A 26,922-nucleotide genomic window follows, 5' to 3' on the forward strand; every position below is an offset into this window, starting at 1 on the left:
ATTCAGAAATACAGGGGTGTGTGGGTGGCTCAGTGCTTTAAAGCCTCTGCCTTTGGCTCAGGTCATGATCCCAGGGTCCTGGGATTGAGCCCCACATTGGGCTCTCTGCTTAGCAGGGAGCTTCCTCCTCTCTCTCTCTCCCTGCCTGCCTCTCTGCCTACTTGTGATCTCTGTCAAATAAATAAAATCTTAAAAAAAAAATAGAGAAAAGACTTAAGGTAAATCATGAACACTACCACCACACTGATACTTTGTTGTTAATATGTGTCTATTCTCAATGCATTGATAGATTCCAAACAGGTATCATGTATATATTGCCCATGGTTAATATATGATGAACATGTTCTGTCGCTATTAGCCATTTTTCTAAAGCATTCCTTTGATAGTAGTTGCCTAAAGTGATGTGGACGATCTTAAAATAAGACCTTAGTCACTCTCATGACAAAAGTACTTGATTCCCCCCCCTCATTTGCATTGTGGGGAAAACTGAGTTTTAATTAAGGGTAGCCCTGTATGACTGTAGGTACTAGAAATTTATGCCATAGTAGAGATAGGAGGCACTTTTGAGTTTACCCAGTCTCCTGTCCTATTGAGTATATATGGGAATTATGGCCCATGTTATTTAATAGTGACTGCTCAGAGTTAGATATTTTAATGACGGTAAAGGGATTAGCATTCTGAATAGTGTTCTTTGCCCGCTCTATCGTAGCACACTTGACAAATATACTTTCCTTTTTTTGAGACATATTGAACGTGTTTCAGCGTATACTGTAGTTAACATCTCTGGGTTTCTTTTGTGGTTTCTAGGTTGGCTTTAAAGTGATTTTGAGGCTCAAATTTGGCCCATGAACCAAAACCCCTAAGGGGAGCCCTTTCTTTGGTTTTATAAGATTAATCTTCAAATCTATGTTGGCTTGAGAGTAGGAAGTCAGAAATGGATTGTATAATGCCAAGTATCTGCTGTTTGAGGTCATCAGCCTTATGTGCTGATTGGAATGAATGGAACGTTACAAATAATATTTTGTTCGTAGATATTGTTCCTCCCCATTAAAAAGTTATCACTTTTAAAGAATTCTCAACTATTCTGCTGGACACTTTTGGTGTCTTTAGTCAGCAATCACATGTATTCCTCCCCTGACCTTAATAAACTTGAAGAGTCTAAAGCCCAGATAGGTAAATGGACTTGCTCACAGTCACATAACCAGTTGGTTAGTCATTGGGTCCAAGTGAAGTAGATTCTTGGGATTTGCAAAGACTGATTAAAATTTAATTTAATAATCACTCATTAGAATTTTACAAGATAGAAAATGACATATTTTCACAAACTAAGCACAGCTATTGTTAACATTTTGGTAAATTTCAGTGTTTATTCTTGAAAATGTTGTATGCATGGATTCTTTTTTTGGCAAAATAACTATGCATCAGCCTTTTCCTTTGAATCTCTATGATATGTTCAAAGTCCTGAGATCATGAACTATTAGTAATGTATTTAGCAGAAATCGATTCAATTCTTATTTTTTGGTGACTTTCCCAGGAACCTGATTGGAAATGTCCTATTACTTTTCCTTTGATTAGAAAAGGGTGAAATGAGGTGCGGGGTATGGTTTTCATCTAGCATGCCACTTCGCTTTGTGCTCGGTCTAGCCAGCCATTTTGCGAATGCATCATGATACGCCTAAAGCAGAGTGATGAATTCCTGCAGAAGGAAGAAAAACCACCCACCCCGAAGTAACGTGTTCTGGTAATGGCAGGCCATCTAAATAGAATCACTTTTGTATCTAACACTTGACCACCCTTTAAGATGTTCTTGTGCGGGCGCCTGGGTGGCTGAGTGGTTTAAGCCGCTGCCTTCGGCTCAGGTCATGATCTCGGGGTCCTGGGATCGAGTCCCGCATTGGGCTCTCTGCTCCGCAGGGAGCCTGCTTCCCTCTCACTCTTTCTGCCTGCCTCTCTGCCTGCTTGTGATCTCTGTCAAATAAATAAATAAAATCTTAAAAAAAAAAAAAGATGTTCTTGTGCATTTCATCTCATTTTTATCCTTACAAGGCTGGTTCTTAGGGGGAGTCCAGGGTAGAGCCCCATCCCATTTTCTCCTTCTTCTGACTCAGAGACCAGTGTTACGTCAGCTCTATCCCTAATTGAGCTCCACCTGTGACGGAAGGTCCTCTGGCAGGTGGAAGAGTAGACTTCCTCCACTTTTTGACTATTTTCTTTTTACAGAGCGATACCTGTTCAGTTTGTTCAATGAAGAAAATGTAAATTAGCAAGAAGAAGGAAAAAAGTTCTTCATCCCAGCACACAGAGTTAATTACTTTTAACACTTTATTGTAAATCTTCCCACCTTACCTTTCTCTGCTATGTAGATGTGTGTGTGTGTGTGTCTTTGTGTGAGTAAATTTAAAAGAACTCGCATGGTATGTACACATGGATTTGTAATCGCTTTTCCCCTTTCCATGTTTGTTTATCATGAATGTTTTTATACATAATGTAACAAAATATTTTTCGAGGCTGAGTGATCTCCTAATTTATTTTACCTGTCCCCTGTTGCTGCAAGTTTGAATTTTAGTTTTTTGATGTTTTTAACCAATTACAAGGTACATATCTTATAGTGAATATATATTTACAAAATTCACAATTATTTCCCTGGGAAAAAGTCCCTAATAATGGAGTCACTGGCTCAAGCGGCTATGTGCCATTGAGGGATGTGATCATTACTGCAGAATTTCTCTGAAAAGCTGTGGCTGTTCTATTTCCCGGTAGATGTATGGAATGCCAGTTCCCCCTTAGATTTCCGAGTCCTGAATATGATCATTTAAAAACAGTCTTTGCCAATTTAATTTATAAAATGACCTGATCTGTCATTCAGCTTGGAGTTAGTCTTCTCATTTTCTTTTGTGATCCCCTAATAAGATTACTTAAAACAAAAACAAAAACAACAACAACACACACACACACACTCTCTCTCTCTCTCTCTCTCTCTCTCTCTCTCTCTCTCTCTCTGCAGGCACAGGCTACCCTGACCTTGTCTCTAATGTAAGAAAGTGAAGGTCCCAGTCTGTGAGGGGTGTCGTGTCTCTAACTCTTGACTCTGTAATACGCACCCGGAGTGATAGTAGGACTTGTGTGCAAGCTCCGATGCTCATTTTTATTCCAGGTCCTGGATTCTTTCCCTTCATAGTTTTTGGGGTTTTGTTTTGTTTTTGGTTTTTTGTTTGTTTGTTTTTAGATTTTTTCAGTCTTCAGTTGTTGTTTTTTTTTAAGATTTTTATTTATTTCGTTGTCAGAGAGAGAGAGAGAGAGAGAGCGCATGCACAAGCAAAGAGAGTAGCAGGCAGAGGGAGAAACAGGCTCTTCACTGAGCAGGGAGCCTGAAACAGGACTCAATTCCAGGACCCTGGGGTCATGATGCAAGCCGAAGGCAGATGCTTAACTGACTGAGCCTCCCAGGGTCCCTCTTGAGTTTTTCTGATACTGTGTTATAATCCTCTGAACCAACTGTGCCGCCACGTGCCCATCCAGAGTACCGTTAGTGGGACCGCCATCTGTCTCCATTCACCTAGGACTGGCATGGTTTACACATATTGTCCTGATGTAATTTTTAACATCCCCCCCTTCATTCTCAAAAGTTACTCATTTAGGATGGTAAATTATGTGGTCACTGTATCTTCAAATATCAGGACATCATTTGGTACGTAAAATTGAGGTAATTCAACCAATTACTTTTCCGATTTGGTTTAAGGAAGTAATTAGCCTTGCCCCATGGCATTGTGTTTTTAATGTGCAAAAAGAGGGTAATAGCCATGTTTCGAAAGGCCCAGGATATTATGGTTATAAAATATTCTTTTTGTGTCATTATATTTTTGATTCTGAGACCTTACTAATTCTAGTGGGACAGAATAATTATTCACTTTGAAATTAGGTTGAAAGTCAAGTTCCTGAATCACTGTTCCTCCCCTTTGAGTGCGACGGCTAATCATTTGAAGTTCGGATTTTAAAATTTTACTTCTTTGCTTTCTCTCAGTGGTTTAGATTATTGGTTTCTGGGGATGAGTTGTGAGAGAAAAGAGGGATGTACTATTTTGGAATTTCTTATATTTCCTACCACCCCAAAGAAGTAAAATTTATAAGACATTGCACTGAGCGGTTTCTCAGTAGTTTGGCACATCGGTTTCTTTTCAGAGTTTTCAGAGTTTTTAGTCTCTTTGATTCAAAATAAAGGAACTTTCAGTAAGGTGACTGGAATGTTCCTGGGGAGACTTGAAGAAGCATGTTCAGATCTTAATGTTCATGATGATGAACATAAACATGGTTTTCCGGGCAAACTGAAGATTTTCAGTTTTCAGTTTCCGGGCAAACTGAAGATCTGTGGCTTAGACTTAGCTTTTGTATGCATTCATAGAATTTGGAAATTTAATTCTGGCCCAGTGAGGTTTCTGAGGTGGCCTCCAATGGTCATCATCATAAACAGCCTTAAATGTATGTATTTAGCATTTCTAGAACCTTTCTTACCTTGCGATATTCAGAAGGCGTAGGGGCACGCCTCATACTGGAGCAGCAGCAGGAGAGACCAGACCCCCCAGGACATGAGGGGCTCCATTTGCTCCTGTCTCTCCTAGAGTCACGTGGACCGGATCTCATCCTTGGTCCTCCGCTAGGCTATCCTTCTTTCTTCATGTAGACATTTGCCTGCAGAGGGACAGTGGCCCATCTTAGTTTGTCTTCCTGGTTCCTGCTGCTCTTTCCACCGCATCCAAAGCCCTCTTGCGTCAGCCACTGTCCCGAGTGCTTTTGTCCCCTGTCTCGAACATTCGGCTGTGCACACCTGGCATCATTTCTTTTCCGGCCCGGCAGGCCTCTACATGCCCTGGACATGAATTTGTCAACGTGACACATTTAAGTTACGTGTGAGCTTCACCTTCAAGTCTGTTTTTCCTTCTGGATTCTCCTTGTGCTGACGGCACCCGCATGTCCCCAGGCTCCGTGTATGACCCAGGGTGTCTTCTGTGACTCCTCCTCCTCTCACCCTACCGCGGACCAGAGCCACAGCTGCCGGTGCTGGCTTCTCAGGATTGTTCCAGTCGTTCCTTCTTGCTCCTTTTCACCTCACAAATTTAGGCCTGTACCTCCTGCCTGGACTTCTGTAGTAATCTGCTTTGGTCCCATTTCTCCGCCGAGCTTCTCATCTGTGAACTCTGAGGCGTGCCATGCCTCTGTCTTCTTAACGGCTTCCAGTGATGGAGTTCATGCCTCCTCAGAATTTTTCAACAGCTCCTCCTAAGCTTTTGAATCAAATCCAGACTCTGTAGCATGTGTTAAGTGGAAAAAAGAACAAAGCAAGTACAACAAAGCCCAAATATAAATGTATACTTTGCAGGTGAGGGAATGCTTTTAGCTGCAAGCTTTTCTCAGGGGTCTGGTACTTTGGCTAGTTAGATGCTTAGTAACTCAATAAAGTTTCATTACCTCAGATAAAAATGTTCTAGGATTGATTGTGGTGATGCTTGGACATGTCTGCGAATATACTAAAAACCACTGAATTGTATACTCTGGTTGAATGAATTGTGGGATATGGGAGTTATGTCCCAATAAAGCTGTTATTTAAAAAGTTCGTTACCCATAGTTTGTACAATTCCTGTGACACCTGTTGCAGTACAGTACGAACAATAAGGGATGACCCAATGACCTTAAGGATACTATTTATTAAGAAGATTACATGATCAATCAACAAGACAGGAAACAACGTGTGTTGGAGAGGATGTGGAGAAAAGGGGAACCCTCTTACATGGTTGGTGGAAATGCAAGTTGGTGCAGCCACTTTGGAAAATTTGGAGATTCCTTAAGAAATTAAAAAAATAGCGTTACCCTATGACCCTGCTATTGCACTACTGGGTATTTACTCCGAAGATACAGATGTAGTGAAAAGAAGGGGCATCTGTACCCCAATGTTCATAGAAACAGTGGCCACAGTGATGAAACTGTGGAAAGAACCAAGATGCCCTTCAACAGATGAATGGATAAAGAAGATAAGGACCATATATACAATGGGATATTACTCAGCCATCAGAAAGGATGAATACCCAACTTTTGTATCAACATGGACGGGACTGGAAGAGATTATGCTGAGTGAAATAAGTCAAGCAGAGAGAGTCAATTATCATATGGTTTCGCTTACTTGTGGAACATAAGGAATAACATGGAGGACATTGGGAGATGGAGAGGAGAAGTGAGTTGGGGGAAATCAGAGGGGGAGGTGAGCCATGAGAGACTGTGGACTCTGAGAGATAAACTGAGGGTTTTGCAGGGGAGTGAGGTGGGGATTGGGAGGGCCTGGTGGTGGGTATTAAGGAGGGCACATATTGTATGGAGCACTGGGTGTGGTGCATAAACAATGAATCTTGGAACACTGAAAAAAAATTAAATTAAAAAAAATTATATGATCAGGAGACATTTGCTCACTTATATTCCTAAACCTGTGTGTGTGGTATATCTAGAACATTGTGCAATAGTCATTCTGTTCAATATGTACAGTGTTAACAGTCTTTTTTTTTTTTTTTTTTTTTAAAAAGGTCAAGTCATTGATGAGTGTACTTAGGAAAGCCATACATAGAGAACACGATAAGCAAGTCGTTACTCTAGCGTCACCATTAGGCGAAGGCATTTGGCTTTTAAAGCCCTCTCCAACTCTGTGTGTGTGTTGGGGGGGGAGGGAAAGAGTGTTTGCAAACTGAAAATGCCATTCCGCTCAGCAGGACCTACTGATTCAAGATTTCCTTTCTAAAGAAAAAAAAAATTTTTGTTTTACTATTTTGCATTCAGTTGATCTAGTTTCTGCCAACTTATTTATTAGTTCAAGTAAGCAAGCACTGCCTAGGTGATGTAAGTTTTCATTAAATGCACTAGTGACCCTTTTTCCCTTTTTTGTGATGAAGTATTTCAGGGAAAAGGTTGCATGTGAGAGGGCTGGTTTCTGGTTGTTTTGATTTTACTCAAATTACTGTTACTGCCTAGCCTCAAATGTTATTATTAGTGCATTATTAGGTCAGTTTGTGAGAAATCACATCTGAATGTATACTGACTTAACTGGGCAGCATTTGTTGGGTCCTGTGGCCTAAAACCGAGGCTCATTCTGAGAGCCGAGCATTATCTGGGATTCTGGGTCTCTTCCTCTTTAACTGTGGTTTCTGCTTTTTGGAACAGTTCCATGGATTGTGAGCTAAGAGCAGAGGCTCATTTTAAATTATAAAAGGGTAATTAGTTTCCCTTCCTTTTTTAAAAAAACAGTCAAATGGCAGCAAGTCATCATATGTGTAAGCCTTACTAAACATTAATAAAGTGCACCAATGTGCTTTTCCCTAATTTTGCTTCCTCAAGAAGCAGATCCGGTTTTAAGACCGTCCTTTCTCATTTCCTGCCCAGTGCCTATACGTCTGTAGGTGCGACCCTTCTGAGAAAGGAGTTGCTCTATTCTCTTTTTCAGGTGAAGGCATATTTCCAAGTGCAACTTACTTGAGAATAAGGAAATAGGCACTTCTTGTTTATTTGAACTGAAGTCGACCGGTGTTATTTCTGAAAAAAAATGAGCCGGCGTAAAAGCGGAAAGGGGAGCCCTGCTCTATCACTGTTCTCTTCCATGTCTGTTATAATTCCTGGCCCTGAACATGGGGGAAACATATGGCCATTAGGCAAAATAAATTATGGGACACAATTTAAATTAATGAAACAAACCGCAGGGCGACTCTTCAATGATGATTTCTGGGGAAATTGTCTTGCCGTCTCTGTGTGGCTCTAAGATAAACCTCTCTCTCTTTGGACAGCTCACCTGAATGCCCAAGGTGCGTGGCTGGGATGCCTGGGCCTGGTTCAGATCTAAAAGAGCAGGGGCACGTCGTGTCTCTATCTTCAGAGTTCCCTGAGCGTCGACTAGAAAGGGGCCACTTCCTCCCTCCAGTGGTTCATATTTCAACTTTTTTAAAAAGGCTGAATCTTAAGAATTATTTTTATGTGTGTTTCTAGGGGAAGTGAGAACTGAAGCGATTTCTTCATGCATCTCTCGATGGGATAGTTGGGGTGACCTCCCGTAGTAGCCATTCGGAAATGATGGCTTTCACGAGCCTTTGTGGGGTGGTGTTCACGCTCATGATGACACCCCCAATGGGTACTATCGTTTTCGATTCATAGCCACATTTCACCCAAGGAGAGAATTTTTTAAAAATGTGAACAATGCCTAGGTTTGGCTTCCTTGTGTGTGTTTGAACTGTGTTCTTTCTCTTCCTTTAAAAAAAAAAAGGAAACATTTCTCTCCGTTGAGTTTTTGTGGTAATTAAATCTCAAATGCCACCGCAAATGGCGGCCTCCTCCAAGTCCCCACCAGCCTGATAATAGGCCCATGTGAGCAGAGTCACTAACCCTTGCTGTCCATAAAATGTTCTCTCTCGAAGATCCTTTCATGCGTTCGTGCTTACGAGGCAGACTTGGAACAGACAGTCCTTCTTAGTATTCCTGGTGTCATTATTGGAAATGCTGGGGTGATATTCACCCAGAAGCTTGCGGCGTTCTGCATTCTGTTGAACAGCCATGCGTTCCACGAGGCAGCCAGACCACTGCTGCCCTTAATTGGAGCACTGCTCGCTCCCTCCCGTACCTTAATTCCCCTACCTCAAAAGATAATTATTTTTAGAGGCTCTAAGTGAGAGCCACATGAGCAAAAGAAAAAAAAAAGTCTTGACATATTAACCTTGAAAGAAGACTACTACATTTGAATTAATATCGGAATACATCGTCAATAGGTTTCTCCCCCCCCCCCCCGCCCCATGGGAAATCAAATGAATGATTTTTAATGCTGTACAACAGAGAAGAAAAATAATCATAAAATCGGAAAGCTGGAGGGAACCTTTGAGGTCATCCAGGCCAGTTCCCTTGTCATCAGCTCTCAGGGGCCAAGTGACCGTGTATTGATCCCTGTCCCAGTGTCGCTCGATGCAGCTGGCTCCATCCAGAGGGCCCCCGACTCTCACGGATGCTCTTTGCAGGCTCCCCACCTGCTGTGGATTGTCTCCCCATGATATGACGTGAGGTGGAAAATGTCACTTCAGATCTGTCCTGGGCCTTTCCCCCACAACAGATTTAATTCATTGCTGTCCCCGACGGAGGCCACGTGAGCCTTCCTGTCCTGAGGCCTTCAGAGAGATTCCCAGGTGTACCTGGTCATTTTCCACCCACCACGATTTCAAAGTATGTGTGGAGCCCAAAAACCTGGACCACTTACCTGCCCGTTTGTTCTTATCTGAAATAACTTTTAAAAATCTGTGGGTGGCTCTTTATCCTAAGGGTTCCTACCTCTGCAGATATTTTTATTACAACTTGGTACTTTTATGATATTCATGTATTCCAAATAGTGACAGTGAAGTCCCAGTTTTCTCTAAAGAAGTGTCCACACAGCAGTTTGCCACCTTATGAATCTGTGTGTGTGTGTGTGTGTGTGTGTGTGTGTGTGTGTGTGTGTGTGTAACTTAGAGGCTTGAAAGTTTCCTTTCTTTTTACGTGAGGAACTTTGTCTCATAGGAAATGAGATTATAACCCTGGTTTTGCAGTCTGCTCTGAGTCATCCATTAGCCTCATTAGTCCTCAGGACTGAGGACCTCAGTCATGGCTGTGTCCTTGCCTTTGCTGGAGGCCCAGAGGATGTAGGACACAAATGGCATCTTTCCCGTGGGTATCCTCCACATGAATTCAGTGGACCTTTTTCTTTTTCTTTTCTTTTTTTTTTTTTTTTTTGGCGTAGGTGCACACAGACTGATTCCATTGGAACAAATAAACACTTCAAACTGAATGTGCCTCTCTATACTCAAACCTTTTCCTCTTCAGGCCTCTCTGAGAATCTAGAACTTCTGTCCATCTACGTCACCCAAGCCCCAATGCCAGGAGTCATCTCTCCTTCCTCTCCTCCCCTTCCTACCTACTTCTCATCCATCTCCACCCAGACTAGACCCAGAATCACTCATCTTCTCTCCATCACGTCACCGGCCATTATCTTCTGCTTGGATTACTGAAACACCCTCCTGGCCTACCCTTACAGTCCACTCTTCACTTAGGAGTAATCAAACCGTATGACTTCCCTAGTTGAAATTCTTCAAAGCTGTCCAGTGTGCCTAAAATAAAATCCAGACACGTTTCCTGAAACGCAGTACCCCCATGTGATTAGCCTCTGCCTCTGTAGCCAGCAGAGCTAGCTTCTCTGTTACCTCCTGCCTCTCCCTCACCGCTCCAGTCACCATGCCTGGGCCGCACTGCCCCCTCTGGTCGTCCCCCTAACATGCCAGCCAAGCCTGTTCCCACCTTGACCTCTGTGTCAGCTGGTTCACTGCTTGGAATGCTCTCTCTTCCTAATTTTCTTGTGGATGGATCCTAGATATTCAGATATCAGCTTAAGTGCACCTTCTTAGAAAGTCTTTTCTCGGCTTTTCCCAAATTAAAGTAGCTGCTAGGTCATTCTGTATGTCACCTGTGTGTGTCATCTGCCACTCACACTTGCATGGTGCCTGTGTGAGAAAAGGGACTCTGTCCTGTATCGTCGATTACTAGGCTAATAGCTGGCATGAAATATACACATAATAAAATTACGAACAATCCGTGCATACAATATTATTTTTTTAAAGATTTTATTTATTTGAGAGATAGAGTGAGCAAGAGAGATACAGCACATGAGCAGAGGCAGACGGAGAAGCAGGCTCTCTTGCGACCAGGGAGCCTGATGCGGGGCTCGATCCCAGGACCCCGGGATCATGAACTGAGCTGAAGGCAGACGCTTAACCAACTGAGCCACCCGGGTGCCCTTACACTATGGCTTCAAATACTGAGACATTGGGGATGATTATCTCAGTTATTTTGAGGAATAGAAAATTAGAATCACATCTGAGCCTAGGGTACGGTGAGTGAGGTAGTCACTTTGGCTATAGAATTTAAGGAAGCATGTCAGGTGCCAGTGTGGCACAGGACAGCACTGTCACTGATCCTGTCTTTATTTAAAAAAAAAAAAAAAAAAAATATATATATATATATATATATATATATATATATATATATATATATATATATTTGTTGTTGTTGTTTGATTATATTGCCCATCATGGGCTTTTGGCATTCATCTTGATTTTGAAAAAACACTGCATCAAGATATTCTTTCTCTTATTTACTCAGTTTTTGCCTCTCCCCATCTAGCCCCGGATCAGACTGTTCTCTCATTTTCACATTGGATTTTGCATTCTAAATTAAATCTAGTATTTGTTGAGTACCTCCGATGTCCCAGTCACTGTTAGATCAACTCACCGAAAATTCACAGTGGAGCTGTGAAGTAGGTAGTGGTGTTGAGATGAGGAAAAAGTTGGAGAGGCCGGGTGACTTCCCTGGGTCACAGAGCCATGGGGGGCGGGGGTGGTGGCACAGGATAGACAGCCTGTGCAGAACGTACCATGTGGGTAGAAATAGACTCATAAAGTGGAAGAAGAGTAAGACCTTGAATATCCTGGCAGTTACTCCACTGTTCTTGAGAGGCCTTTAAAGGAATACACTGAACAAGAATCTAAGGCTTAGGGAGGGACGGTGGATGGGCTACTTGGGTGGGGAAGGGGAAGAAGAGGGAACTCAAAGAATGTGTCGTATGCTTGAGGAGAGTCGCTGGGCTCTGTGTGTCTTCTTGATTGTCATTGGGAGTACATGAGGAGACATGAGAAAACTCCCCTATTTGGATCAAATATTTGATTATATGGAGAAATACTCCTATGACAATGTAACTTTTAAAGCCTAGAATGATTTTAGGGAAGGGTTTTTGATTTATTTAAGAAAAAAAAGTTACTGCATATCAGAATGAAGTATAGATGGATTAGTTAAGTGTAAAACATAAAGCCAAGAAAGCCAAAATAAAGTGTATGTTTGGAACTCTTAAGCTCCATTATGTTAGGCTTATGTTTTATAAGCCTAAATCACAGAGGAAATCAGATGAATTAATTAAGTACAGAATTTTAAGTTGATATATCAGATTTTGTCATCAAATGGAAAGGACAGGTTGAGGAAATATTTATAACCAAAGTTTAATTTTCTTTTCTTTTTTTTAAAAAAGATTGACTGACTGATAGATTTCACACACACACACACACACACACACACACACACACACACACATAGCACAAGCCAGCAGAATAGCAGGTAGAGGGAGAGGGAGAAGCAGGCTCCCTGCTGAGCAGGGAGTTGGATGTGGGGCTCCATCCCAGGACCCCAGGATCATGACCTGAGCTGAAGGCAGATGCTTAATGACTGAACCACCCAGGCGCCCCTTAATTTTCTATTAAAAACTAAATTGTTCTGGGGTGCCTTGGAGGCTCACTGCTCCCCCCCCCCAAGCCTGCTTGTGATCTCTGTCTGTCAAATAAATAAATAAAACCTTTTAAAAAAAAACAACTTAATTGTTCTAAGAAATCCACCCCCTCCCCCCAGTAACAGGTCCTCAAAAGAAAATGCAAGTTCATAGAAGGGATACAAATGACAAAGTATGAAATAAGTTCTCATAAGTAAAGATGTAAATTAAGATAGAGATTTAATTTTGTTTCTCAGATTGTAACTGTTGAAGGAGCATGGTGTTGGTTAATGAAAAGTGGGGTAGAGAAGGGTCTGATGGGCATACCAACTGGTAAAACTGTTGAGGGACCAAATAACTATGAGGCAGCCCTTCCCCCCAACTGTGTTTCTATCATATTCTCCTAAGGAAGTAAAGATTGAGGCGAAGGGTTTTCTTCAGGGATATTTATCACAACATTATTTATAAAAGTGAAAAATTGGAAATACTCAAAATGTGTTACGACAAGGGAATTGTTAAATTATCACACATCCTCATGATGGCCCTTCAGACAGTCATTAATCGCTCTTTCTGAAGCATAATTAGCATCTTGGAATGATTACCACAATATTTTATGTGAAAAACAACAATACAGTATTATTCCAAGTTTATTTTAGAACAAGGACAGAAAGTTCGTTTGCCTAGAAAAGGAGACAGGAAAGAAAGATACCAAAATGTTAAAATTTCAACAATTTTGAAAACTCTTCCAGTTTTCTGAATTTTCTTTAGCAAATACTTACAGGTTTTATAAATTTGGAAAAAATGTTTTCTGAAAGGAAAGTTCATGAGGATGTAAGGTTGGGAGCCCCTGGACAGACGGGATCTCTGTAGGTTCTAGTTCATTTCCTTCTATTTTGTTGTCAACCAGCAGAATCCTTGAGTGAGTCCCTTCCCCTCCTTTGCAAACCAAGTGAGGTCAGAGCTTCTCAGACTTTTCCTCTGATCACACTCAGAGGCAGAAGAGTGTGAACGTGCTCTCCTAAAGTGCACTCCTGAAGGAGAAAAGAAGGGGGAGGTAATCTCGAAGTTACCTCCTGGGGGCACCTGGCTGGCTTAATTGGTGGAGCACGTGACTCTTGAACTTGGGGTCACGAGTTCAAGCCCCATGTTGGGTGCAGAGTTTGCTTTAAAAAAAAAAAAGAAAAGTAAAAGCAAACAGGCAAAAGGTAACCTCCTGAACAAATTTTAGTGTGAAAATTCATGTAAACTTCCCCTTCACCTCCAAACTATACTGTTACTAGTTTATGAAATTAAAAAAAATTGAGATATAATTTATATACCATGATATCCAACGTTTAAAAGTATACATTCTAATGGTTTTCACTACATTCAGAAGCTTGTGCCATCAATGGATGCTAGCTTTTAGTACATGGATGTTTACCATGGATGCTCTGTGGTAAAATTGACTCTCCAGGAAATTATACCTTTTGAGTGACCTCGACGGCACGGCAGGTCCCTTTCCTGGGAGGTTTTTACCACATCGAGAAGCCCAGGACTAGATGAAATTCTAGGTATTTTTAACAGATTGCATTTTCAGTGTATTTTGCCCATCTTTCCTTTAAAACCAACTTACCTGGATGAGTTATTATTAATAGTCCTGGTTACCACAAGTTTACCCATCTTTTCTGTTTCCATTCACAGTGGGTGATGATAACTAAATTCATTTCATTTCTGTGCTTTTTTTTTTAAGATTTTATTTATTTATTTGACAGACAGAGATTACAGGTAGTCAGAGAGGCAGGCAGAGAGAGAGGAAGGGAAGCAGGCTCCCTGCTGAGCAGAGAGCCCAATACTGGGCTTGATCCCAGGACCCTGAGATCATGACCTGAGCTGAAGGCAGAGGTTTTAACCCACTGAGCCACCCAGGCGCCCCTCTGTGCTGCATTTTTTAAACTGTCGTAGTACCTTCTGCCAGACCCTGTCGGGGATAAAGAGTGAAGTCATTCACTCTTGGCCTCAAAGGACAGTCTTTTAAGGAGAGGAAGTTACGGTGACTCTTGTGTCAGAGATGGTCCTTTCAAGTGCAGGGTCCCAATTTAAGGGGAGGAAAATATGCAGAAGGCAGAATGCACGTATCGTAAAGTAGACAGCCCGAGATGTGGACAGCACATGGATTGAGTTTGGTTTCAGTGTTTTTCAATCACTTTAATCTCAGTGCTATTAATTCTTTGCAGGTGTGGCTTGATGATGTGCTTGTGGGTAGAAAATTCCTCCCTGAAATTTCTGGTTCTGCTTTATCCAAGATTAGGTGGAAGTAGTCCAAGTTCAGCTTTGATGGTGCTAAGATTCCATGTCTTAGACTCTTGGCCTAAACCAGCAGGCCTTATTAAGTACAGTTCCTTGAGTTATAATTGAGCTCCATGAGGCTTGGGTCTGTTCTTAGCCTTTCTCTTTCTGGTTGCTGGCCAATCAAGAGGGCAGGACAGGGGCATTTGGCCCAAGCCTTCACATTAATTAAAGGCTTCAGATGTAGATTTCTGATGGTTTGACAATATCTCCAAATACAGTCATGAAAGGCACTGGCAGGACGAAACGAATATATTCATTGTATAACTTTAAATACCACAGTTTTTATAACTCAGTTTTGGCATTTCTTCTTTTTCCTGGGAGCCTAAAAAAAAAAAAAAAAGTGGCAGTGCTGTGGGTCTCCCTCAGCTTGTAAGAGGCCCCGAGAAGGCATATTTTCTGCCTTTTTTTCCAGTGAAGGAAATGAAGCAGGAGGATTCTTCAAGTGACCGATAGTGTAGTGTCCATTGACTGTTTTCCAGGGCTAGTGTGTGGAAGTCGGGGACACTCATGCCTTTCAGAGCAGTGACGGCAGTCACCGACACTTTGAGGGCACTGAGCAAGTCACCGACATGTTGAGGGCACTGAGCAAGTCTTGTATATACGTGGATTGCGCTCCGGAGCTCTGTTGATAAAAGTGTAATCCAAGAAGCTAACTTAAGTGTGAGGGAAGACACCAGTGAATCCATAATCCACTGCCATTAAGAAGTGAATGAATTACTGGATTTAAGACTCTGCCGTTTCAGGAGGGTGGGGGATATGGGATGATAAGCACTGTCCTACCTTTAGAGGTGAATTGGACAGAACTGTTTCTGGCTTCCATTGTGCAAACGGGGAGGATAATCAGTGTCGTCCGGTAGATGCTTTGGGTGAGTAGGACGGGAGAGTAGATGTGGCAGAAGCCGTGTGTGGAAATCCTCTTGTGTTGAAAAGATCTTGTAAAAGCCTAAAATGGAAGCATCAGATGGTCGTGTGTGCGACTGTGTATATGGCTCACACATTCTATCCTAACTTACGAAGTGATGCCCTCCGCAATGGGATATGAAATTCATATTTGATTTTGTTCTGATGGAAAGGCATGTGAAGCGATGCAGGGATGGCTCTCTCTGCTTTATCCTGATCTGGTGGGTAGAGAAGAAAAAAACCCCAAGTATCCTTCAAAGCCAGATATGCATGCTGGGTTATAGCCCCCCCCCCTTTTTAAAAAGATTTTATTTTTAAGTAATCTCTACACCCAGTTTGGGGCTTGAACGCACAACCCAAGATCAGCAGTTGCACGCTCTACCGACTGGGCCAGTCAGACACCCCATGTGTGCCCTTTTAATAGCACGATTATTGCAGAGTCTCATTTCTGGGCGTTTTGATGAGCTAGGCCAAGAAAAGGCAGAATACTTACTGAAAGATAGAACCAACTCTTCTGGGGAAAATTTTTACCCATTTTTACAGAGACCATTCAAAGAGAAAATACAGTGTTGTGGGGGTGCATATCCTTGTGTGTGTAGACATGCTTGTTGAAGTTGTTAAGTGACTTGACTGGAGATATGTTCAAATTAGCAAAAAGGAGCACCTCCCCCACTTTCCTGGAAGGGCTCGCTGCTAGATCTAGGTCAGGAAGGGAGGGAAAAATGAAACAAGATAAAACCAGAGAGGGAGACAAACCATAAGAGACTCTTAATCTCAGGAAACAAACTGAGGGTTGCTCGAGTGGGGTGTGTGTGGGAGGAATGGGGTGGTTGGGTGTTGGACGCTGGGGAGGGGATGGGCTATGGTGAGTGCTGGGAATTGCGTAAGGCTGATGATGCACAGACCTGTACCCCTGAAGCAAATAGTACATTATATGTTAATTAAAAAAAAATAAAATGGATGTAATTTTTAAAAAGAGTTATTTATGCCCTGTGCTGTGAAAAGAGGTTAGCCAACTGGGTTTACAGAGAATGTACTAGCAGAAAAGTCGGCTTTCTCTCATTCAGATATATAGAATTGTGAAGTCTTTCAGACTCTTCTTGTGGCCTTAGGAAACCACCATTTTACAGAATTCGAGAACAGCTTTTTTTTTTCTTTGTACCAGATTTTTTTTTCATATTCATTGTGAGTAGATTGTTAAAATGTCCGTTTCAAATCCTGAGAATGTTGTATAGCTCTATAAAAATAGGAGAACAACATGATATTTGGCTTGCACATTTATTAAGAATGGTTCATTTGTCTCCACGATAGAACTTTTTGAGTGGAACAAAGAAGCTGAATTTTTTGCTCAGTAGAGGTTTTCAGTCCATATACTTCTTGTTGGGGGGCTAAATCCATCGTTAGTACAGAATCACAAGTCAGTTGACTACTTTTATCTTCTACGTACAGTATTTGACTGACACAGACATTTTCTTATATGGAGCTCTGCCTTCGCTGTGACTTGGCTGTATTTATATAGTAACATTACAGGGTGAACATTAAGTTCATGGGTGAAACTTACCTGGGAGGGATGGCCAGTCAATTGGAAGATGGCACAGAGTTTCAAAATGGGTCCCCACTAATCGAAGCAGTATTCAGAAACTCAGAATTAGATTAAATGGATAAAAGTTGGGTGAAGTCAAAGCCATCATAAGATATTTTTAGCCAGTGGGCAGTAGAAGGTAATTCCCCTGGATTTAGGGCAGTCGTGACAAAGAAAATAGTGACAAGCCCAAACTGGGTAGCTGAGGGCTGGGCTGAACCCTTGCCTTGCCCATTACTGGCCGTAGCATCTTTGCCTGAGGCCTCACCCCTCCAAGGCCTTTTCCTCTAGGTGAAATGAGGATTAAGACCTCTATCTCACAGGTTTTTGAAAGGATGAAATGACAATATGTTTCTAACTTCTTGGCAAAGCGTAAAGGGTTGCACACAGATTTCTTTTGATTTCCTTGATAAGAGAGGACATTCAGGAGGTGGAGACCATAGTTTCTCCTGTTGGTGTTAGAGACTGGTCTTGGGGTATGTATGTGTGTGTGTGTGTGTGTGTGTGTGCACATTCTGGGGATGGGTGGCTAGTACTGTATTTACTCAGACTTTGGGGGAGAATCAGGCTCTGTCATTTCTTCATCTCAGTTGGCCTCTGGGAGGGTGTCAGGACAGTGAGCTGGTGACCAGCAAGCTCTTAAGGGACTAGCAAGCACTTCATAAATAAGGTTTATACAGAAAGGGCTTCTGTCATGTTATTGAGCTTCCCCTGCTTCCCTTGTGGCATTTGTACCAGTCAGAGTCCCAGTGGGAAACCTGTGGCACATTCCAGCTGGGTGGCGGAGGGGAGTTCTAGAAGGGGACGAGGTCACTAGCTGCTGGCCCTAGCCTGGCAAGGGGAGAGAACAGTCACAGGAACCCAGGGAGGGTAGCTGTATGGGGCGGGGGGCACCCAGTGGGAGCTGTGACCTCTAAAGGGGATACAGTGTCTCTCTAGGGAGTGAGCCGTGTGGAGAATGACTCTTCCTCATTTTCCTGCTCTCTGGTCTCCTCCTCATGTCTTCTATGCTCTAAACCCAAGACAAAGATGAGGACAAGGGAGCTGTCGATGTCAACACCTTAGAGACCAGCCTCCTGGGGCACTGAGCAAGGCAAGAGAATGGAGAGGGAGGATCCCTTGGTGTGTCTGGGGCAATAGGAACAAATCTTACTTTGGAGATGATGTTTGGATTCGTTTTTCTTTCCCCTTTCCTTGCTCCTCTTCATTCACTAGTCATTCGTTCATCATTAGCGTGATGCCCAGGTGACTAGATCCAAAGAGATACCAAGCATTGACTGCTGTTGCCTGGCAGGACTGCAGTGATACATAAGCCATAAAAACATAATATTTATGTTTTAGATTTTATACTCACCCAAATGAGGACATAAAAGCTGCTCTGCCAGCCACGAGGAAGAGGCTGTAATGCCTGCTTCTCTTTCCTTTGCTTCTCGTGCCATTAACCTCACATATGAAGATGTCTTCTGGTTTTTGTTGTGGAAAAACCTAGCAGGGATTCTGATTTGATGATTGTGTCTATGGTGGGACCCTCCGAGCAGACCATTGCCCCTGGGATAGGGATAATAAAGAAGCAATCTGGATTTCTTTTTCCCCTGCATACTCTGAAATGCTTGGGAGAGTAAAGAGACCTGTTGTTTTCTATAAATTCTGGATCAGCAATGAGAATCAGTTTCATAACTGTGTTTCTACCAGAGGTGCTACTTTTTAGATACTTTGGGTTTTGTTGTTTTTTCTTTTTTTTTCCTCCTTTATTCATGGTTGGGATTATCAAATAGTTTTTTTTTAAACTCTTGGGATGCAGCTCGTTAAAATGGGCTGATGGCATTCACATGGCGCTGTTAACTTTATAGTTCAAGGACTCCAGATCACTTATTAAAAGTCATATGAAAATGATAACGGAGCTGCTGACCCAGGACTGCGGAGCTAGGAAGCCTCTTCCTCTGTCACTGGGCAAGGCTTCTGTGTTTACCCGGACATCTGTAGTCATTTAAGCTTGCTTCTGTGAAAACCGTAATACTTATTTGAATCCTCCGCGATGGTTTATAAAGATGAAAATGAAATCTAATCCCCAGAAAAACAAAATGAAGTTAGGACAGATGCTGTATTCCTAGCTTTCAGTTTTCCCTTCCTTTTGTTTCTTAAGCACCTTGTAGGTTGGAAGTGGCAGTAAGGGTACGCTGGCCGCCTGTGTCTTTTATGCTTCCCTGTTTAATATCCAAATAGGTACTGTCAGTGTTTTTCTACACTGTTAGGGTTATGGATAACCATTTTCTACACTGTTAGGTTTATTGATAACAGAGATAGTTATTGTTTTTGGAAATCTCAAGGAAGCCTGAAAGTGAGCAAAAAATGTTCAGAAATGAAGTGACATACAGAAGAAGCCACCTCCATTTGGAAAAATCAAGTTTTTACATTAGTAGTTTTAGATCTGTTGTGGAAGAAATGGGTTGTCATTCAGTGATAGGATCCCATCTTTGTCTTTTCTTACTCCATGGCCATTGGTAGCTTTGTTAGGGATTGACCTCTGGCTTAGGGTAACAGAAAAAGGGGTGTTGGAAAGGGGAAAAATAAGAGTGTGGAAGAGAAAAATCCAGTCACAGTAAATTGTATATCATGCTATTGGTCAAGAATGGGCAGAAGGAAGGAGCGTCACTATGACTTCTCTGAATTAGGCGATCCTTGAAATAACTCAGCCACATACATTGGATACTGCTGTCCCCCAAACTCCTGCTTCTTACCTGGGTGCTCTGCTCTCCATGTCTACATACCATTTTGAAGTGAAAGAAAATGTCGAGAAATTTCGGGGCGTTTTTGTCTTACGGCTCTGCACAGCCTTTGTGTGAGTGCATTGTCGTTTCCAGATCCAAATCCTGCCTCCCAGCCCAGCCTCCTGGAAGGCTTTCAGATATTCTCCCGGGAGGAGAGCTTTCTCAAGTGTGTGTGCACTTCAAAAGATGCGGATTGCATCGTTTCTTCTAAGATACGTGGTTACAAATCACTATCCAAATTCTGTGCTGAGTGGCTTCCAAAGAGGGGACAGGTTGTGTGTCTGTGTGTATGTACGCGCGCGCAGTACACATGCTTAAGCTCCATTCGCCTCCCAAATGCATTCTCGTCCTCCAGTGTGGCTGCGTGTTCTCTGCAGGTGGCATTGCCCCCACCAGGGAGGGTGCCGTCCTGTGATGCTCCTCCAGCCATCCGTGCGAGGGTGCGACGTCCATGCCGCCGTGTCTAGCTTAGCTGTCTGGGCGACTGTGAGAAGGTGTCACGGTCTGATGACCTCTTTTGCTGTGGTCCATCTTGCAGGGACGGGAGAGAGCGGCAAGAGTACGTTTATCAAGCAGATGAGAATCATCCACGGGTCGGGCTACTCTGATGAAGACAAAAGGGGCTTCACCAAGCTGGTGTATCAGAACATCTTCACGGCCATGCAGGCTATGATCAGAGCCATGGACACGCTCAAGATCCCTTACAAGTACGAGCATAATAAGGTAGGCCTGGCTCCTCCTGGGAACCGTGGGCAAAGCCATGCATTGGTGTGGATGCGGTCTTCACACGGCTGGGTGGGACAGTGGGTTTTCGAAGCATACATTTTTCGTCTCATCCTAAGTTGGACATTTAATGGTTCAGTGTGTTCTTTATCGTTTTTTTCCCCTTAAATCTTTAAAGTGCCATCTCTGTATAATTAGAGTTGTGTTCGTAGTGATATCGGTGGAAGGCATACTTGGATGTTTGACAGTAAATATACGGAGGTTTAGAATTCTGGGGGGTGCCCCATTACATTCAGAAGACCGGTTGTAAGTTCAGGACACATTGACTGAGTTTAGGGAATTCAAAGAAGAGGCAGTGGCCTTGTTTCCCTCCCATTCTTTGTGCTTCCTTGAAGAAAAAAAAAAAAAAAAAAAGAACAAAAACAGCTTAAGAGCATTCTGTCCGTTTTAATTTTGGATTTCGTGACTTCCTGTCAGTAGTACCACAGGCTTAATTTTATTTCAGAATAGGTCCATCTGTCACTTCCAATAACCTTTCAAACATGTTTCCCTGTAGTTGGGTGACAGTCATGCAAACTTCTAAAATCACTTGAGAAGGAAGGAGAAGTGAGGAGAAGAAAAAAAAATCGAAATCTTTTCAGGGCATGTAGGTGTTGACCTTCTAGTAATCGGGTAAACCTCACCTTTTGTTGACAGAACACTGCATTTGCACCTACACTGCTTTGAGAGCCTCCCTTCAAGTCTTCCAGTCAGTGCTCTTGATAATTTATTCTTAAAAATGTTTCCATATACCAGGTCAGTATGTGACAGCAAGAAGCTGGCATGCTCACTGTGACTCATAATCTGAGAGTTAACTCAAAGTGAATCATGGGTAAAATAAAGCAATGCTGTGTATCTCCCCTTCTCGTACCATCTAGAAGCTTCTAAATGTACAGATCATCTTAAAGTCAGGCATTTATTTTTCCTGGATGTTTCCTTGAAATCGCCTGGCTCTTTCTTATCTAACTGATACGCTGGCATTAGTTTTCCAATAGTGATGGGAGAGTGTCTCCCACCAAGAACAGAGAGACTCTCCACAAAGAAGCTTTCCTGTTTGTATCCACAAGAGTGAGAATGATCTGGGCAGGTTCACGAGCCTGGGAATGTGGTGCCTGAACCAGCTGAGGCTGCCTGGAGAGCGAACAGTCTAAATTTAGAAGGATCAGGGTTGTCTCCCACCCCCTGCCCCACCCCCTCCAAGAAATCTCAGTGTAATGAGTTTCTGAAATAGTGGCACGCTTGTTTCATTGCAGTTGGGAGAAGATTCTGTGGAGGGAACTGTTTTTTAAGGCCAGCAACTTGTGCTGGTGTACAGTTATTTGATAATATCATGATCTGATGGGTTCTGGCTGAATTAACCACATGGGTGGTACAATATACAGTTGACCCTTGCACAATGTGGGGATTAGGGGTGCCAACCCCCTGTGCAGGCACAAATCTACGGGTAACTTTTGACTCCTCCAAGACTTAGCTAATAGCCTACTGTTGACCTGAAGCCTTACCAATAACATAAATAGTCAATTAACATGTATTTTGTGTGTTATACGTATTATACACATATTGTTAAAAGAAAGCAAGCTAGAGAAAAGAAAATGTTATTAAGGAAATCATAAGGAAGAGAAAATACATTTACAGTACCGTGCTATATTTGTCCAAAAAACCCATGTATCAGTGCACCTGCAGGGTTCAAACCTGTGTTTTTCAAGGGTCAGCTGTGTGAGTGTGTGTGTGTGTGTGTGTAATTGGCAATATGTTTTATAGGTACCTATAAGACATATATTGTCAGTTAACACTTTATAATACAGGGCAATCTCCCTTAATCATGCACAGAAATAATCTTTCTGGGATGTTCAGAAGAATAGTTCAGGATCTTGCTTCGATATTAGCTTCTCACATGAGGCCCATTGATTGTACCATTACACAGATGTGGAAGCTGGAGTGGAACTTACGCCTTCTTCATGTAACACACTGAAGAATATGTAACGACATGTGTTACTTGAGCTCTTTGTATCAGTTATAATTAAGTAGATGTTACTGTGATGAATACCATTCAGTTAAAAATCAGCATCATAAAAAGTTACAATAATGTGATTTTTCTCCAATATCATAATTATCCTGTGGAATCTTCCCACATCTCTTGGTTGCTTAATACACTGCCTAATATAGGGACACGAGTGTGTGCTAACCTCTGAGTTTCTCAGTAGGTTTAATCCCCTTTAATTTATAATATAAATTACTTTCCCGTTTGTTCCATTTTCTTTCTAACATACACATATTCTGAAACATCACTCCTTGCTTCATCCATTAACTTCCTAAGCTCTGCCCACTCCTTGCTTTCCTTAACCCTTATTAAGGACATAATGTCTTCTTTCTCTTCCATTGAACTGCCACTTCCTGCTAGAATTCTCTGCACAACTCCTCCCCCTCCCCCACCCCATTGCACTAAGTAATCCCACCCTCCTGTAGCAGAAGCCATAGTGGAGTGTTTATAATTGCCAAACTTACATTCGTTATGATGACTTGTGGAAGTTGGTCTTGTTTTCCCAGGTAGACTCAAAGCTTCTTGAAAATAGATGATGTCACTTGCTCGTCAGCATTTTTCAGGTTCCCAGCATCATACCTTGTACATAGTAGAGGCTCCAAAAATACTGTTTTATGAACGGGTAAGTCATTCATCCCCGTAGACAACTGGAAGTCTCCTCTTCTGCCCCGAAGTTGTTGAAATGTTTATTCAGATCAACAGATCACTGTTGAAATGATTTTATGTGTGTAAGGAAATCAGTGTAGTGTGGTGTCAGAGGTGCAGAGAAGTTTCATGAGGACTGGGCAGAAATTGACAATCCAGAAGAAGCCAAGGGCATTGGTAACGTTGGGGCACTTTGGGGTGGAGGAATGGCAGGAGTAGATGTTAAGAAAAAGGGGTGTGACTGTGTTGGCCAACTTACTTTGAGCAGAATTCTTATAGAGGAGAACTAGAAAATAAAATTTAAAAATGGTTTAGAATTTGTTTCTGAAAGGTTTTGAATCCAGGCTAAGAAGTTTGAGTTTTATTTTCTTGTCTTTATGAGACCCATTTAGTAATAATATTTTTTGTTTCAGTTAGAATTTTCTATGAAAGTTTTTGGTTATAATATGCTCTCTATAAATAGTTTAAGAAATTTGGTGTGCATTTTATTAGCAATTACTTGAAAGCAGTGCCCTGTGACACTAAAGATGTAAAAAATGTAGTTTTGATAAAAGCTTCTTTGCGTCTACAGCCACACTGGTCATACTATATGGTAGTAGCATAAATAAAAACAAACACGTTCTAATATTTTCCCCCTGACTTTGTACTTGCTTCTGAGTTCATGTATTTTACAGAGCAAAATGTAGATTAAAAATGGTATGGCCTGTTCTTAACTGGGAAATTGTTCACAGTTTTGTTTGTGGTGAAATTTTTTCTAGCAGTGGGAATACCACACCTGAATATTGGAATTTTTTGGCTCCTGCTTAGTGTTACTGCATTGAATTGAGAGTCCCACTGGTTAGCTGGGGGGCTGGTGTTGTGGTCAGGAGGGAGTCCAGGCCTCTGTCTCTACCCTAGATGGTGGTGTGGCATCCCCTGCCTTTTTTGTAGACTTTATTCAGTGTTCCAGGGATTGGCTAGCTCAGGAATAGTTTGGGATAAATTCCAAACTTTTACCAAAAGAAAGATCAAATTTCCCCTGGGTGAGTATCCACTATCGCGTTCTTGAATTTTCTTTGGCAAGCTAGTAATGTTTATAGGTGAGCTGCCTGGACTCTGCCCAAGTGAGAGAATATATCTGGAGACTTCTTCTGAATATACTGTGAGCGAGGGTTGGTTTTCTCCTAAATATTACTTCGCCATTTCCTTAAACACAACTGTTGATAGCTGAAGTTAAAAGGGATGAAATGTTTGTCGCTTAGTCAAATCAAAAGATACATTTAATGCTCCACTGGGTAGAAGGCATTTGACTGTGACATTCCTCTGTCATTTTTTACTCTCCAAAAGGGAGAATTTTCATCACCCTTATTTTATGGTCTCCCATCTTACGCAGACCTGTTCTTCTGATTATTGGTTGTTTGGGTGCTGAAATCAGCTCTTTATGAAAAGGAAGAGATAAAAAATTTCGGGGCCCACATGGCTAAGAATTGTCCTGGATTACAGAGGGGGGAGGAAGCAGACGACGAGGCATTGATGCCTGATTTTCATGTACTTGTTAGCTGTGGCTGGCGGTTGGCCTTCTTCCTGCCTCGCCTGTTGATCATTCCTGGGCAGGTGCCTTATTTTCTCAGACGGCACAGTACGTTCTGGTGAGTGCGCTTCTTGTTTTGTATTTCATTGTCCCCACGACAGGCCGCACGTGCTGCTGCTTTTTGGAGATTACCCCAGATTAGCATATCCTCATATCCCTTTCCCGTTGGCTTATAGTTTCTGTGAACTCTGAAATCGGGCTATTCTTGGGGCAGTTTCAAAGTATTGACAAGTTTTTGCTGCTTTGTCCAATCCCAGCAAGAGAAAAGAAAAGAGAAAAGAGGAAAAAGTCCCAGCTGCTTCTTCATGCAGTGAACTCAGGAAGGTTACTGAGTAGAACTCAGCTACTTGCTAACATTGAATAGACAATGTTACCTTTTCTTCTGCTTGCTGCTTTTAGACTTGGAAGTCTGGATGACTGGGGCTCCCTTTGCACCAAAGGCTGCAGTTGCCTTTATCCAGCCAGGAGTTTCCAGGGGTGACACCTGTACCCTTTGTCCTGGTGGGTAAGTGGCTGAGAGCACGTTGCTGCGGTACCTCTGTCCTCCCTGAGTTCTCTGAGAAAGGGCTTGCACCGGGAGAATACCTCTTGAAACACTTTCACAGCTTTCTGAATTTTCTGTACTTCCCGAGAAGTCTAAGATCCCAGAAGCCGTGTTTTGGAAGAGAACATACCCAGGATTCTGGAGAACTTGCCAGTTTTTTCCTGCCTTTGATCAGTTGCACAAGAAATGGCTGTACTACGTTTTCCAACATGAAGGAATTTTCTTAGTTTACAAAATGCTGAGAGACTTATTTCCTTTTAATATTTCTCACCTACAGAATAAGGACATAATAAAAGTAGAACTTACTAATAAGAATGTATTTTAATCTGTTCCTCCTGAGAGTTGTATCAGTCTCTGTTCTGTGTTTGCAAGCAACAGAAGCCAACCCTGGCTAACTTAGCAGAACAAGGGCCTAACGAGAATGTGAGGGAACCTGGGCAAGTCTGGAGAAGCGGAAGGATGAGTCCCTGGAAACCAGAGCAGGTCTGGCGAACTCATCTGTGAGGTGGCTGAACTCTGACCATTTTCATTCTTCTGTCACTCCATTCAAAATTCAGATTCTTGGGGAAACATGCCTGAGAAGTCCAGCCTGGATTCTGTGCTTGCTCTTCGGGCAAGGCTGGGCGATTGGATTGACAGTTCCTGAGGGAAATCAGGGTGCAGTGACGAGAAGACAGGAATGATGCTGCCACGGATCACAACTACTCACTGCTTAATCATGCTGTCAGTTTAGAGAATAAAACGACCTCTGGATGCTTTATGGAGGAAGGCCGTCCAGTTTTGTTCCACACTTGCTAAGCCTGTCTGAAAGTACAGCTTCCTGTTCTGGGCTTCTGCAGAATGGGGGTGTGGAGAGGTTGAGGGGTTAGTGGTTTAGTAACACTTACATATGAAGGAAGTAGCTGAATTTGAGCCCAAGCCCCAGATAGCTGAGTAACCTTGGCATTGCCATATTTTTTCCCTAAGCCTCAATTTCCTTTCTCTCTAAGGCTGAGCGTCCCCATCTGTAAAATGGGACAGATAATAATAGGGTTATTTCAAGTATGAAAATGTCTTGTAGATGATAAATAAATAAGAGGTTGCCACTTGTTATAAGATGAGTTACTGTGGAGGTGTTGAACACTGCTAATGTTCTGTATTTATTAAGAATAAGACAAACAGAAAGTCATTTAAATAGCACGACCAGATATAGGAGGTATCTGAAGGAAACTTTCCTCCGAGTGACAGTCATTGAAATGGGACACCAAGGGAGGTACAGAAATCTCCCTATCTGGATGTGTTCAAAAATAGAATGTATTTTTAACACGTGAAATTCTTGAAGGCGTTTTGCTAAAATAAGACAAGGGATGGACTGGACATCCTCTGAAACCGTCGCTAGCACGGTTTTCCCTCATGCTGATTCTGTGGTTCCAAAACTCTAAGAAAGCTATTGT

At 42.3% G+C, this 26,922-nt stretch overlaps 1 protein-coding gene across 1 annotated transcript in view; it reads left to right on the plus strand.

Annotated features, from left to right (window-relative positions):
- LOC123952976 (guanine nucleotide-binding protein G(q) subunit alpha) overlaps window positions 1-26,922 on the plus strand; it is a 306,339-nt gene that overhangs the window by 82,155 nt on the left and 197,262 nt on the right. Inside the window, exon 2 of the mRNA XM_046022777.1 lies at window positions 20,466-20,650. Within this exon, the coding sequence (XP_045878733.1) occupies window positions 20,466-20,650 (185 nt within the window). The remainder of the gene's footprint in view (window positions 1-20,465; window positions 20,651-26,922) is intronic.

Source organism: Meles meles, chromosome 11 (genome assembly GCF_922984935.1).
Source record: "Meles meles chromosome 11, mMelMel3.1 paternal haplotype, whole genome shotgun sequence".
Taxonomy (NCBI): Eukaryota; Metazoa; Chordata; class Mammalia; order Carnivora; family Mustelidae; genus Meles; species Meles meles.